This window comes from Oncorhynchus tshawytscha, linkage group LG29 (genome assembly GCF_018296145.1).
Source record: "Oncorhynchus tshawytscha isolate Ot180627B linkage group LG29, Otsh_v2.0, whole genome shotgun sequence".
Lineage (NCBI taxonomy): Eukaryota > Metazoa > Chordata > Actinopteri > Salmoniformes > Salmonidae > Oncorhynchus > Oncorhynchus tshawytscha.
In genome coordinates, this window is record NC_056457.1 from 28,854,390 (window position 1) to 28,870,481 (window position 16,092).

General features: G+C 44.9%; 1 protein-coding gene across 1 annotated transcript in view; it reads right to left on the reverse strand.

The window, feature by feature from the left end:
* Positions 1-1,424: 1,424 nt before the first annotated feature.
* The window catches only part of LOC112227520 (aristaless-related homeobox protein), a 29,356-nt gene continuing 14,688 nt past the window's right edge, over positions 1,425-16,092 (reverse strand). The window contains exon 5 of the mRNA XM_024392325.2: positions 1,425-3,064. Coding sequence (XP_024248093.2) covers positions 2,809-3,064 — 256 coding nt within the window. The 3' untranslated portion in view covers positions 1,425-2,808. The remainder of the gene's footprint in view (positions 3,065-16,092) is intronic.

Sequence of the window (16,092 nt, forward strand, 5' to 3'; positions counted from 1 at the left end):
TTGTAAAGAGGGCCCCGGATAAAGTGGACGATCTAATTGAAAACCCCTCGCCTTTGTCGCCCGTTTCACACGTGGAGATTCTGCTCATGAATATATGGGTCTGTATTTTGTCAACTCGGCTGGAGAGACTTTCAGTTGGCCTGTCCAGCAGTGTGGCCAGCCACCATACAAATGAGACCGGTAGCGCTATACTCCCGTTCTCAGTTCCTCACATTAACAACTTAATTATCTTCTCCTCTGGTGAGCCTCTCTTTTTTTTCTCAATTAATTTGGAAAACAATTAACATGCATTTTGGACCTAATTTCCAAACGACTTTTCAAAATTCACATGAATGTTAAATAATATGAACATTAATGAATTTACAGAATGGAATCATACAATTATTTTGATTTGAAGCATTCATAAACCTAGGTCTATCTATATCATTTCTAAATATATGCAATACTTAAAACGTCAGTTTCTTCATAACACTTTTATTAATAGTTCTATAATTCTATTTCACATGTTTAAAATGGCTGGCTTTTGTCAGTTCTATAATGGATTGAAATAATAATCTAAGCAATATTTAATTTCACCACTCATTTATTAAATTATGTTTTTTTTCTATCTATTATTAAACCAGGAAATGTACAATCACTTTAAGAATAAAAAAAAAACCCTGCCCTGTTGGGAACATGTTTCCATGACACCCTGCCCTGTTGGGAACATGTTTCCATGACACCCTGCCCTGTTGGGAACATGTTTCCATGACACCCTGCCCTGTTGGGAACATGTGACACCCTGCCCTGTTGGGAACATGTTTCCATGACACCCTGCCCTGTTGGGAACATGTTTCCATGACACCCTGCCCTGTTGGGAACATGTTTCCATGACACCCTGCCCTGTTGGGAACATGTTTCCATGACACCCTGCCCTGTTGGGAACATGTTTCCATGACACCCTGTTGGGAACATGTTTCCATGACACCCTTGGGGAACATGTTTCCATGACACCCTGCCCTGTTGGGAACATGTTTCCATGACACCCTGCCCTGTTGGGAACATGTTTCCATGACACCCTGCCCTGTTGGGAACATGTTTCCATGACACCCTGCCCTGTTGGGAACATGTTTCCATGACACCCTGCCCTGTTGGGAACATGTTTCCATTCCATGAACATGTTTCCATGACCTGCCCTGTTGGGAACATGTTTCCATGACACCCTGCCCTGTTGGGAACATGTTTCCATGACATGTTTCCATGACCCTGCTTGGGAACCCTGTTGGGAACATGTTTCCATGACACCCTGCCCTGTTGGGAACATGTTTCCATGACACCCTGCCCTGTTGGGAACATGTTTCCATGACACCCTGCCCTGTTGGGAACATGTTTCCATGACACATGTTTCCATGCCCTGTTGGGAACATGTTTCCACCCTGACATGTTTCCATGACACCCTGCCCTGTTGGGAACATGTTTCCATGACACCCTGCCCTGTTGGGAACATGTTTCCATGACACCCTGCCCTGTTGGGAACATGTTTCCATGACACCCTGCCCTGTTGGGAACATGTTTCCATGACACCCTGCCCTGTTGGGGAACAGTTTTGACATAAATTATAATGTAAAAACCTATGATAGCTCATAACCATGGGGGACCTCTCAGGGCCACGTTTAAATCCATACAACTTTACACCAAGTGCAACTTCTCAAGCATGGTCTCTTTTCAAATAGGCTATGTTTTGAACATTATGTTTTTTGTTAGTTTTCCCCCCTCATTTTTTTTACAATAATATTTACACCAGTTTACTTTTCTTTCTCAGTTCAGCCATAAGAGACACTGGATAGAATCTAAAATGTACGTAATTTGTCCATAAATTAAAACTCAATTTGCCGAAAGCCTGAAAAGTATATTTTGTTTACTCCAAAATGATCAATCGTGTGCTGCTTAATGATGTTGGGAACTGAAAAGGAAGACAGAAGAACAAACTTGATGCAGGTTAGATTGAGCCAGTAGGTTCAGGTTGGGTTGCAGAGTAGGACAGGAAGGTCTGTGGACAGGTTGCTTTGGCTTGGATGTAGACCTCAGACTCTGCTTTGGCACTGGGTTCACGTGGTCCACTGAATTAACTGTTTTTAGTTCTGGTACTTGCTCTTTCTCTGGACTCGAGAAAGAATGTGTGTGTGTGTGTGTGTGTGTGTGTGTGTGTGTGTGTGTGTGTGTGTGTGTGTGTGTGTGTGTGTGTGTGCGTGTTCGTGTGTGTCCGTGTCCAAGCAGCAGGTGTCATGGAGTTGACCCCCCTGAGTTTTTAATTTGTCACAAAAAAGTGGACTTAGTGAAACAGGAAGCATGAGCTAGAGAAGGGGTTAACACAGTATGGAGGTTTGTTGGTGTGTGTGTGTCAGGGGATTCTTGGTGAAATGGATCTATAGCTAAGGAATAAGTTCAATCAGGAGACCTGGAGGGGTGATGATGATGATGCTTTCACACACACACAAACACACGCATTAACACACACACACACACACACACACACACACACACACACACACACACACACACACACACACACACACACACACACACACACACACACACACACACACACACACACACAGCGCTCCGGTTTGCCAGTGCTCTTTGAATTTGGTTGTGCTTTTTGTTTGGGGCTAAGAATTATGGGGAAGGGGTGGGGAAGTTAGAAGATCAGAGGTTAGAGATAAGGGTTGGATCCACCCACCACACCACTGCAGAGGTATGAGAGGTAAGAGGGGGACAGGTGAGGGACAAAAGCCCAGGAGAGAGAGAAAAGGTTGGGATAACAGCTATTCAGCACACCTCCTTCCCTGGAGCTCTGCTGGGCAGTATGTGGATCTGGGCAGAGTGCTCTTTAGCCTTCAGCCTCAGAGCTGCAATACTGGATGCTCTGCGGTCTGCTGCAGCCGAGGAGGAGGGCGATGGGGAGGAGGAAGGGTCAGAGAGGACCGGGGGAGGGATGGAGGGAGTCTTGATGGACGGGGCAGGCTGGCTGAGGAGTGCAGCAACGGTGGATGCACTGGTCAGAGGGCCCATACTGGAGAAGATCCTGAGAGAGAGTGAGGGGGGTGAGGGAGAAGACTGTTAGACCAGATTGTGATCACCAGCATTTTTACACCAGCGCAAATGAATAAAAAAAGGCGATAAGGAGAGGAAGCGCCTTAAACTATTGAGATACTCATGTTTCGAGTGTGTATTTCTGTTTTGGCACTTCGGGTACACGTGTTTGGAGTGTGTATGTCTGTTTTGGCACTTCAGGTAACAGCTTGTGTATCAACATCACACTCAGCTAATTACCGTCAATACTGACAAGGCAGAGTGATAATGTGTCTGATGCCATGTACACGGAAGGATAGTCTAGTGGTTAGAGCTTTGGACTAGTAACTGGAAGGTTGCAAGTTCAAACCCCCGAGCTGACAAGGTACAAATCTGTTGTTCTGCCCCTGAACAGGCAGTTAACTCACTGTTCCTAGGCCGTCATTGAAAATAAGAATTTGTTCTTAACTGACTTGCCTAGTTAAATAAAGGTAAAATAAATAAAACACACACAGTCTCATGAGCCATGTTAAGGGTTGTAAACTAGCACACTTCCATCTTACTGAAACCAACAAAGGTAGATGTCGGGGGTGCCTGTCAAATAAAATCAAATAAAAATGTATTGGTCTTGTACACAGATTTGCAGGTGCAGGGAAATGCTCTTGTTTCTAGCTCCAACAGTGTAGTAATACCTAGTAATACAATACACACATAATGAAAAAAGGTAAACATTTACGAAATTGAGAAATATCAGAACGAGCTATGTCAGTGTCCTGTATATATACAGTAACAGTCAAACGTTTGGACACACCTACTCAACGGAGTTTCTTTATTTTTACTATTTTCTACATTGTAGAATAATAGTGAAGACGTGAAAACTATGGAATAACACATACGGAATCATGTAGTAACCCGAAAAAGTGTTAAACAAATCAAAATATATTTTATATTTGAGATTCTTCAAAGTAGCCACCCTTTGCCTTGACGGCTTTGCACACTTTTGGCATTCTTTCATCCAGCTTCACCTGGAATGCTTTTCCAACGGTCTTGAAGGAGTTCCCACATATGCTGAGCACTTGTTGGCTGCTTTTCCTTCACTCTGCGGTCCAACTCATCCCAAACCATCTCAATTGAGTTGAGGTCGGGTGATTGTGGAGGCCAGGTCATCTGATGCAGCACTCCATCACTCTCCTTCTTGGTAAAATAGCCCTTACACAGCCTGGAGGTGTGTTGGGTCATTGTCCTGTTGAAAAACAAATGATAGTCCCACTAAGTGCAAACCAGATGGGATGGCGTATCGCTACAGAATGCTGTGGTAGCCATGCTGGTTAAGTGGGCCTTAAATTCTAAATAAATGGATGGAGTATCAATACAGGCATCCTTCCCGAACTCAGTCGTCAGAGAAGAAGGAAACCACTCAGCGATTTCACCATGAGGCCAATGGTGAATTTAAAACATTTACAGAGTTTAATGGCTGTGATAGGAGAAAACTGTGTAATTACTCCACAATACTAACCTAACTGACAGAGTGAAAAGAAGGAAGCCTGTACAGATACAAATATTCCAAAACATGCATCCTGTTTGTAACGAGGCACGAAAGTAATACTGCAAAAAATGTGGCAAAGCAATTAACTTTTTGTCCTGAATACAAAGTATTATGTTTGGGGCAAATCCAATGAAACACATTACTGAGTACCGCTTCAAGAATAGTGGTGACTGCATCATGTTATGGGTATGCTTGTAATCGTTAAGGACTTTTTCAGGATAAAAATAAACAGAATGGAGCTAAGCACAGGCAAAAACCTAGAGGAAAACTTGGTTTAGTCTTCTTTCCACCATTCACTGTGAGATCAATTAACCTTTCAACAGGGCAATAACCTAAAATACTAAGCCAAATCTACACTGGAGTTGCTTACCAAGAAGACAGTGAATGTTCCTGAGTGGCCGCATTACAGTTTTGATTTAAATCTACTTGTAAATCTATGGCAAGACCTGAAAATGGTTGTCTGGCAATGATCAACAACCAATTTGACAGAGCTTGAATGATTTTGAAAAGAATAATGGGCAAATGTTGCACAATCCAGGTGGGGAAAGCTGTTAGAGACTTACCCAGAAAGACTCACAGCTGTAATCACTGACAAAGATGCTTCTACAAAGTATCGGGTGTGAATATTTATGTAAATGAGATATTTCTGTATTTAAGTTTCAATACATTTGCAAAAATGTTAAAAACATGTTTTCACTTTGTCATTATGGGGTATTTTGTGTAGATGGGTGAGAGAAAATATATTTAATCCATTTTGAATTCAAGCTATAACAACAAAATGTCAAGGAGTATGAATACTTTCTTGAAGGCACTGTACATATAAAGTGGGTAAAAACAGCATGACTAGAACACAGTATATACATACAGAATAAAGTGGGTGAAAACAGCATGACTAGAACACAGTATATACATACAGAATAAAGTGGGTGAAAACAGCATGTAAACGTTATTAAAGTGAACAGTGTTCAATGACTATGTACAGTGGGGTCAACAAGTATTTGATACACTGCCGATTTTGCAGGTTTTCCTACTTACAAAGCATGTAGAGGTCTGTAATTTTTATCATAGGTTCACTTCAACTGTGACAGACGGAATCTAAAACATAAATCCAGAAAATCACATTGTATAATTTTTAAATACTTAATTAGCATTTTATTGCATGACATAAGTATTTGATCACCTACCAACCAGTAAGAATTCTGGCTCTCACAGACCTGTTAGTTTTTCTTTAAGAATCCCTCCTGTTCTCCACTCATTACCTGTATTAACTGCACCTGTTTGAACTCGTTACCTGTATAAAAGACACCTGTCCACACACTCAATCAAACAGACTCCAACCTCTCCACAATGGCCAAGACCAGAGAGCTGTGTAAAGGTCATGAGGGATACAATTATAGACCTGCACAAGGCTGGGATGGGCTACAGGACAATGGGCAAACAGCTTGGTGAGAAGGCAACAACTGTTGGCGCAATTATTAGAAAATGGAAGAAGTTCAAGATGACGGTCAATCACCCTCAGTCTGGGGCTCCATGCAAGATCTCACCTCGGGGGGCATCAATGATCATGAGGAAGGTGAGGGATCAGCCCAGAACTACACGGCAGGACCTGGTCAATGACCTGAAGAGAGCTGGGACCACAGTCTCAAAGAAAACCATTAGTAACACACTACGCCGTCATGGATTAAAATCCTGCAGCGCACGCAAGGTCCCCCTGCTCAAGCCAGCGCATGTCCAGGCCCGTCTGAAGTTTGCCAATGACCATCTGGATGATCCAGAGGAGGAATGGGGGAAGGTCATGTGGTCTGATGAGACAAAAAATAGAGCTTTTTGGTCTAAACTCCACTCGCCGTGTTTGGAGGAAGAAGAAGGATGAGTACAACCCCAAGAACACCATCCCAACCGTGAAGCATGGAGGTGGAAACATCATTCTTTGGGGATGCTTTTCTGCAAAGGGGACAGGACGACTGCACCGTATTGAGGGGAGGATGGATGGGGCCATGTATCGCGAGATCGTGGCCAACAACCTCCTTCCCTCAGTAAGAGCATTGAAGATGGGTCGTGGCTGGGTCTTCCAGCATGACAACGACCCGAAACACACAGCCAGGGCAACTAAGGAGTGGCTCCGTAAGAAGCATCTCAAGGTCCTGGAGTGGCCTATCCAGTCTCCAGACCTGAACCCAATAGAAAATCTTTGGAGGGAGCTGAAAGTCCGTATTGCCCAGCGACAGCCCCGAAACCTGAAGGATCAGGAGAAGGTCTGTATGGAGGAGTGGGCCAAAATCCCTGCTGCAGTGTGTGCAAACCTGGTCAAGAACTACAGGAAACATATGATCTCTGTAATTGCAAACAAAGGTTTCTATACCAAATATTAAGTTCTGCTTTTCTGATGTATCAAATACTTATGTCATGCAATAAAATGCAAATTAATTACTTAAAAATGTGATTTTCTGGATTTTTGTTTTAGATTCCGTCTCTCACAGTTGAGGTGTATCTATCATAAAAATGACAGACCTCTACATGCTTTGTAAGTAGGAAAACCTGCAAAATCGGCAGTGTATCAAATACTTGTTCTCCCCACTGTACATAGGGCAGAAGTCTCTAAGGTGCAGGGTAGAGTACCGTGTGGTAACCGGCTAGTAACAGTGACTAAGGTTCAGAGCAGGGTACTTTTTCTTTTGCGACTGTTTGATTTGGATTTGCATTTTTAATTGGTTGCAAGGGAACCAATGAAATTGGTTTACCTGATGACGTTTGTTTCCCGATTTTCTTTACATTTTCCTATCATGATTTATTCAAACAGTAATGTGCAATTGACCAAAAATCAACAAACATTCTGAAGAGGAAACAACCTATATGAGCTTTATGTCTTTATGTAGCCGTTAGCGCCACTAATGCCAATGATGATGCTGATGATAATGCTAATGATGATGCTAATGCTAATGATGATGCTGATGATAATGATGACGCTTATGATCATGCTAATGATGATGCTAATGATAATGATGATGATAACGCTAATGATAATGCTAATGCTGATGATAATGCTAATGCTAATGCTAGCCTCTCCTCCATACAGAAATAAATAAAGTCAATAAAAAACAAGCTACTACATCAGAAAGCATGATTTGGTGACAGAGGATGAACTTGGGATTGTTTTAAGTCGCATTGCCTACAGTCAGAAGGGCCCGCAATTTGGACAGTGCGCTTGGCAAATACCACATATATAATTGTTGAGTTGCGACTGTCAGCCCCATCCACGTTGATGCTCTCTCTGCTGTCTCCTGTAGTCCACTATCAGCTCCTGTATATTGTTGACATTGAGAGGTTATTTTCCTTGCACCTCTCCGCCAGTGCTTTCACCTCCCTGTAGGCTGTCTCGTCGTTGTTGGTATTCAGGCCTACCACTGTTGTGTCAACAGCAAATTTAATGATTGAGTTGGAGACGTGCGGGGCTGAGCACGGACCTTTGTGGGGACCCTGTGTTGAGGATCAGCAACGGCGGACCTGTTGTTGCCTACCTTCAACATCTGGGATTGGAACATCAGAAAGTCTAGGACCAAGGTGCATAGGGCGGGGATCAGAGCCAGGGCCCTGAGCTTAGTGATGAGCTTGGATGGCACTCTGGTGTTGAGAGCTGAGCTGTAGTCGAGGAAAAGCGTTCTTACACAGGTAGACAGTCCTTATGAGCAGCGGGGGGCCACGTCAGTGGCTCAATGTTGTTTTCCACAAAGTGGAATAGTAAGGATGATTATGGATGCTGACGGTCACTAGTGTGAGGTGATATTATAGTGGACAGTACAGGTGTGAGGTAATATAGAGGACAGTACAGGTGTGAGGTAATATTATAGAGGACAGTACAGGTGTGAGATGGTTTTATAGGTAGAGAACAGTACAGGTGTGAGATGGTGTTATAGAGGACAGTACAGGTGTGAGATTGTGTTATAGAGGACAGTACAGGTGTGAGGTGGTTTTATAGGTAGAGGACAATACAGGTGTGAGATGGTGTTATAGAGGACAGTACAGGTGTGAGGTGGTTTTATAGGTAGAGGACAGTACAGGTGTGAGATGGTGTTATAGAGGACAGTACAGGAGTGAGGTGGTTTTATAGGTAGAGAACAGTACAGGTGTGAGATGGTGTTATAGAGGACAGTACAGGTGTGAGATTGTGTTATAGAGGACAGTACAGGTGTGAGGTGGTGTTACAGGTAGTGGACAGTACAGGTGAGGGGTGGTGTTATAGAGGACAGTACAGGTGTGAGGTGGTGTTACAGGTAGTGGACAGTACAGGTGTGAGGTGGTGTTATAGAGGACAGTACAGGTGTGAGGTGGTGTTACAGGTACTGGACAGTACAGGTGTGAGGTGGTGTTATAGAGGACAGAACAGGTGTGAGGTGGTGTTATAGAGGACAGTACAGGTGTGAGGTGGTATTATAGGTAGAGGCCAGTACAGGTGTGAGGTGGTGTTATAGAGGACAATACAGGTGTGAGGTGGTGTTATAGGCAGAAGACAGTACATGTGTGAGGTGTTGTTATAGAGGACAGTACAGGTGTGAGGTGGTGTTATAGAGGACAGTACAGGTGTGAGGTGGTGTTATAGAGGACAGTACAGGTGTGAGGTGGTGTTATAGAGGACAGTACAGGTGTGAGGGTGGTGTTATAGAGGACAGTACAGGTGTGAGGTGGTATTATAGGTAGAGGCCAGTACAGGTGTGAGATGGTGTTATAGAGGACAGTACAGGTGTGAGGTGGTATTATAGGTAGAGGACAGTACAGGTGTGAGGTGGTATTATAGGTAGAGGACAGTACAGGTGTGAGGTGGTATTATAGGTAGAGGACAGTACAGGTGTGAGGTGGTGTTGAAGAGGACAGTACAGGTGTGAGGTGGTGTTGAAGAGGACAGTACAGGTGTAAGGTGGTGTTATAGTTAGAGGACAGTTCAGGTGTGAGGTGGTGTTGAAGAGGACAGTAAAGGTGTGAGGTGGTGTTGAAGAGGACAGTACAGGTGTGAGGTGGTATTATAGGTAGAGGACAGTACAGGTGTGAGGTGGTGTTATAGAGGACAGTACAGGTGTGAGGTGATGTTATAGAGGACAGTTCAGGTGTGAGGTGGTGTTATAGAGGACAATAAAGGTGTGAGGTGGTGTTGAAGAGGACAGTACAGGTGTGAGGTGGTGTTATAGTTAGAGGACAGTACAGGTGAGGGGTGGTTTTATAGGTAGAGGACAGTACAGGTGTGAGGTGGTGTTATAGAGGACAGTTCAGGTGTGAGGTGGTGTTATAGAGGACAATAAAGGTGTGAGGTGGTGTTGAAGAGGACAGTACAGGTGTGAGGTGGTGTTATAGTTAGAGGACAGTTCAGGTGTGAGGTGGTGTTATAGAGGACAATACAGGTGTGAGGTGGTGTTATAGAGGACAGTACAGGTGTGAGGTGGTGTTATAGAGGACAGTACAGGTGTGAGGTGGTGTTATAGAGGACAGTACAGGTGTGAGGTGGTGTTATAGTGGACAGTACAGGTGTGAGGTGGTGTTATAGAGGACAGTACAGGTGTGAGGTGGTATTATAGGTAGAGGACAGTACAGGTGTGAGGTGGTGTTATAGAGGACAATACAGGTGTGAGGTGGTGTTATAGGCAGAGGACAGTACAGGTGTGAGGTGGTGTTATAGGTAGAGGACAGTACAGGTGTGAGGTGGTGTTATAGAGGACAGTACAGGTGTGTGGTGGTGTTATAGAGGACAGTACAGGTGTGAGGTGGTGTTATAGAGGACAGTACAGGTGTGAGGTGGTGTTATAGGTACTGGACAGTACAGGTGTGAGGTGGTGTTATAGAGGACAGTACAGGTGTGAGGTGGTGTTATAGAGGACAGTACAGGTATGAGGTAATATTATAGAGAACAGTACAGGTGTGAGGTAATAGGTGGTTTGAGGTGGTGTTATAGAGGACAGTACAGGTGTGAGGTGAGGTGGTGTGAGGTAATATTATAGAGGACAGTACAGGTGTGAGGTGGTGTTATAGAGGACAGTACAGGTGTGAGGTGGTGTTATAGAGGACAGTACAGGTGTGAGATGGTGTTATAGTGGACAGTACAGGTGTGAGGTGGTGTTATAGAGGACAGTACAGGTGTGAGGTGGTATTATAGGTAGAGGCCAGTACAGGTGTGAGGTGGTGTTATAGAGGACAATACAGGTGTGAGGTGGTGTTATAGGCAGAAGACAGTACATGTGTGAGGTGTTGTTATTGAGGACAGTACAGGTGTGAGGTGGTGTTATAGAGGACAGTACAGGTGTGTGGTGGGTGTGAGGACAGTACAGGTGGAGGTGGTGTTATAGAGGACAGTACAGGTGTGAGGTGGTGTTATAGAGGACAGTACAGGTGTGAGGTGGTATTATAGGTAGAGGCCAGTACAGGTGTGAGATGGTGTTATAGAGGACAGTACAGGTGTGAGGTGGTGTTATAGGCAGAAGACAGTACAGGTGTGAGGTGTTGTTATTGAGGACAGTACAGGTGTGAGGTGGTGTTATAGAGGACAGTACAGGTGTGAGGTGGTGTTATAGAGGACAGTACAGGTGTGAGGTGGTGTATATAGAGGACAGTACAGGTGTGAGGTGGTGTTGAAGAGGACAGTACAGGTGTGAGGTGGTGTTGAAGAGGACAGTACAGGTGTGAGGTGTTATAGTTTGAGGACAGTTCAGGTGTGAGGTGGTGTTGAAGAGGACATTAAAGGTGTGAGGTGGTGTTGAAGAGTTTAGTACAGGTGTGAGGTGGTATTATAGGTAGAGGACAGTACAGGTGTGAGGTGGTATTATAGGTAGAGGACAGTACAGGTGTGAGGTGGTATTATAGAGGACAGTACAGGTGTAAGGTGGTGTTATAGAGGACAGTACAGGTGTGAGGTGGTGTTATAGAGGACAGTTCAGGTGTGAGGTGGTGTTATAGAGGACAATAAGGTGTGAGGTGGTGTTGAAGAGGACAGTACAGGTGTGAGGTGGTGTTATAGTTAGAGGACAGTTCAGGTGTGAGTGGTGTTATAGAGGACAGTACAGGTGTGAGGTGGTGTTATAGAGGACAGTACAGGTGTGAGGTGGTGTTATAGAGGACAGTACAGGTGTGAGGTGGTGTTATAGAGGACAGTACAGGTGTGAGGTGGTGTTATACAGGACAATAAAGGTGTGAGGTGGTGTTGAAGAGGACAGTACAGGTGTGAGGTGGTGTTATAGAGGACAGTACAGGTGTGAGGTGGTATTATAGGTAGAGGACAGTACAGGTGTAAGGTGGTGTTATAGAGGACAATAAAGGTGTGAGGTGGTGTTGAAGAGGACAGTACAGGTGTGAGGTGGTGTTATAGTGGACAGTACAGGTGTGAGGTGGTATTATAGGTAGAGGACAGTACAGGTGTAAGGTGGTGTTATAGAGGACAGTACAGGTGTGAGGTGGTGTTATAGAGGACAGTACAGGTGTGAGGTGGTGTTATAGAGGACAGTACAGGTGTGAGGTGGTGTTATAGAGGACACTACAGGTGTGAGGGGGTGTTATAGGTAAAGGTGTGAGGTGGTGTTGAAGAGGACAGTACAAGTGTGAGGTGTTGTTACAGAGGACAATAAAGGTGTGAGGTGGTGTTATAGAGGACAGTACAGGTGTGAGGTGGTATTATAGAGGACAGTACAGGTGTGAGGTGGTGTTATTGAGGACAATACAGGTGTGAGGTGGTGTAATAGAAGACAGTACAGGTGTGAGGTGGTGTTATTGAGGACAGTACAGGTGTGAGGTGGTGTTATAGAGGACAGAACAGGTGTGAGGTGGTGTTATAGAGGACAGTACAGGTGTGAGGTAGTGTTATAGAGGACAGTACAGGTGTGAGGTGGTATTATAGGTAGAGGACAGTACAGGTGTGAGGTGGTATTATAGGTAGAGGACAGTACAGGTGTGAGGTGGTATTATAGAGGACAGTACAGGTGTAAGGTGGTGTTATAGAGGACAGTACAGGTGTGAGGTGGTGTTAGAGGACAGTACAGGTGTGAGGTGGTGTTATAGAGGACAGTACAGGTGTGAGGTGGTGTTGTAGAGGACAGACAGGTGGTGGTGTTATAGAGGACAGTACAGGTGTGAGGTGGTTTTATAGGTAGAGGACAGTACAGGTGTGAGGTGGTGTTATAAGTACAGTACAGGTGTGAGGTGGTGTTATAGAGGACAGTACAGGTGTGAGATGGTGTTATAGAGGACAGTACAGGTGTGAGGTGGTTTTATAGGTAGAGAACAGTACAGGTGTGAGATGGTGTTATAGAGGACAGTACAGGTGTGAGATTGTGTTATAGAGGACAGTACAGGTGTGAGGTGGTTTTATAGGTAGAGAACAGTACAGGTGTGAGATTGTGTTATAGAGGACAGTACAGGTGTGAGGTGGTGTTACAGGTAGTGGACAGTACAGGTGAGGGGTGGTGTTATAGAGGACAATACAGGTGTGAGGTGGTGTTATAGGCAGAAGACAGTACATGTGTGAGGTGTTGTTATTGAGGACAGTACAGGTGTGAGGTGGTGTTATAGAGGACAGTACAGGTGTAGGTGGTGTTATAGAGGACAGTACAGGTGTGAGGTGGTGTTATAGAGGACAGTACAGGTGTGAGGTGGTATTATAGGTAGAGGCCAGGGTGTGAGATGGTGTTATAGAGGACAGTACAGGTGTGAGGTGGCATTATAGGTAGAGGACAGTGGTGTGAGGTGGTATTATAGGTAGGACAGTACAGGTGTGAGGTGGTGTTATAGGTAGAGGCCAGTACAGGTGTGAGGTGGTGTTGAAGAGGACAGTACAGGTGTAGGTGGTGTTATAGTTAGAGGACAGTACAGGTGTGAGGTGGTGTTAAGAGGACAGTACAAAGTGTGAGGTGGTGTTATAGAGGACAGTACAGGTGTGAGGTGGTATTATAGAGGGACAGTACAGGTGTGAGGTGGTGTTATAGAGGACAATACAGGTGTGAGGTGGTGTAATAGAAGACAGTACAGGTGTGAGGTGGTGTTATAGAGGACAGTACAGGTGTGAGGTGGTGTTAGGTGGGTTGAAGAGGACAGTACAGGTGTGAGATGGTGTTATAGTTAGAGGACAGTACAGGTGTGAGGTGGTTTTATAGGTAGAGGACAGTACAGGTGTGAGATGGTGTTATAGAGGACAGTACAGGTGTGAGGTGGTGTTACATGTAGTGGACAGTACAGGTGAGGGGTGGTGTTATAGAGGACAGTACAGGTGTGAGGTGGTTTTATAGGTAGAGGACAGTACAGGTGTGAGATGGTGTTATAGAGGACAGTACAGGTGTGAGGTGGTTTTATAGGTAGAGGACAGTACAGGTGTGAGATGGTGTTATAGAGGACATTACAGGTGTGAGATTGTGTTATAGAGGACAGTACAGGTGTGAGGTGGTGTTACAGGTAGTGGACAGTACAGGTGTGAGGTGGTGTTATAGAGGACAGTACAGGTGTTAGGTGGTGTTACAGGTACTGGACAGTACAGGTGTGAGGTGGTGTTATAGAGGACAGTACAGGTGTGAGGTGGTGTTATAGAGGAGAGTACAGGTATGAGGTAATATTATAGAGAACAGTACAGGTGTGAGGTAATATTATAGAGGACAACACAGGTGTGAGGTGGTGTTATAGAGGACAGTACAGGTGTGAGGTAATATTATAGAGGACAGTACAGGTGTGAGGTAATATTATAGAGGACAGTACAGGTGTGAGGTGGTGTTATAGAGGACAGTACAGGTGTGAGGTGGTTTTATAGGTAGAGGACAGTACAGGTGTGAGATGGTGTTATAGTGGACAGTACAGGTGTGAGGTGGTGTTATAGAGGACAGTACAGGTGTGAGGTGGTATTATAGGTAGAGGCCAGTACAGGTGTGAGGTGGTGTTACAGAGGACAATACAGGTGTGAGGTGGTATTATAGGCAGAAGACAGTACAGGTGTGAGGTGGTGTGAGGTATAGAGGACAGTACAGGTGTGTGGTGGTGTTATAGAGGACAGTACAGGTGTGAGGTGGTGTTATAGAGGACAGTACAGGTGTGAGGTGGTGTTATAGAGGACAGTACAGGTGTGAGGTGGTATTATAGGTAGAGGCCAGTACAGGTGTGAGATGGTGTTATAGAGGACAGTACAGGTGTGAGGTGGTGTGGTGAAGAGGACAGTACAGGTGTAAGGTGGTGTTATAGTTAGAGGACAGTTCAGGTGTGAGGTGGTGTTGAAGAGGACAGTAAAGGTGTGAGGTGGTGTTGAAGAGTTTAGTACAGGTGTGAGGTGGTATTATAGGTAGAGGACAGTACAGGTGTGAGGTGGTATTATAGGTAGAGGACAATAAAGGTGTGAGGTGGTGTTGAAGAGGACAGTACAGGTGTGAGGTGGTGTTATAGTTAGAGGACAGTTCAGGTGTGAGGTGGTGTTATAGAGGACAGTACAGGTGTGAGGTGGTGTTATAGAGGACAGTACAGGTGTGAGGTGGTGTTATAGAGGACAGTACAGGTGTGAGGTGGTGTTATAGAGGACAGTACAGGTGTGAGGTGGTGTTATAGAGGACAGTACAGGTGTGAGGTGGTAATATAGGTAGAGGACAGTACAGGTGTGAGGTGGTGTTGAAGAGGACAGTACAGGTGTGAGGTGGTGTTGAAGAGGACAGTACAGGTGTAAGGTGGTGTTATAGTTAGAGGACAGTTCAGGTGTGAGGTGGTGTTGAAGAGGACAGTAAAGGTGTGAGGTGGTGTTGAAGAGTTTAGTACAGGTGTGAGGTGGTATTATAGGTAGAGGACAGTACAGGTGTGAGGTGGTATTATAGGTAGAGGACAATAAAGGTGTGAGGTGGTGTTGAAGAGGACAGTACAGGTGTGAGGTGGTGTTATAGTTAGAGGACAGTTCAGGTGTGAGGTGGTGTTATAGAGGACAGTACAGGTGTGAGGTGGTGTTATAGAGGACAGTACAGGTGTGAGGTGGTGTTATAGAGGACAGTACAGGTGTGAGGTGGTGTTATAGAGGACAGTAAAGGTGTGAGGTGGTGTTGAACGGGACAGTACAGGTGTGAGGTGGTATTATAGGTAGAGGACAGTACAGGTGTGAGGTGGTGTTATAGAGGACAGTACAGGTGTGAGGTGGTGTTATAGAGGACAGTTCAGGTGTGAGGTGGTGTTATAGAGGACAATAAAGGTGTGAGGTGGTGTTGAAGAGGACAGTACAGGTGTGAGGTGGTGTTATAGTTAGAGGACAGTACAGGTGAGGGGTGGTTTTATAGGTAGAGGACAGTACATGTGTGAGATGGTGTTATAGAGGACAGTACAGGTGTGAGGTGGTTTTATAGGTAGAGGACAGTACAGGTGTGAGATGGTGTTATAGAGGACAGTACAGGTGTGAGGTGGTTTTATAGGTAGAGGACAGTACAGGTGTGAGATGGTGTTATAGAGGACATTACAGGTGTGAGATTGTGTTATAGAGGACAGTACAGGTGTGAGGTGGTGTTACAGGTAGTGGA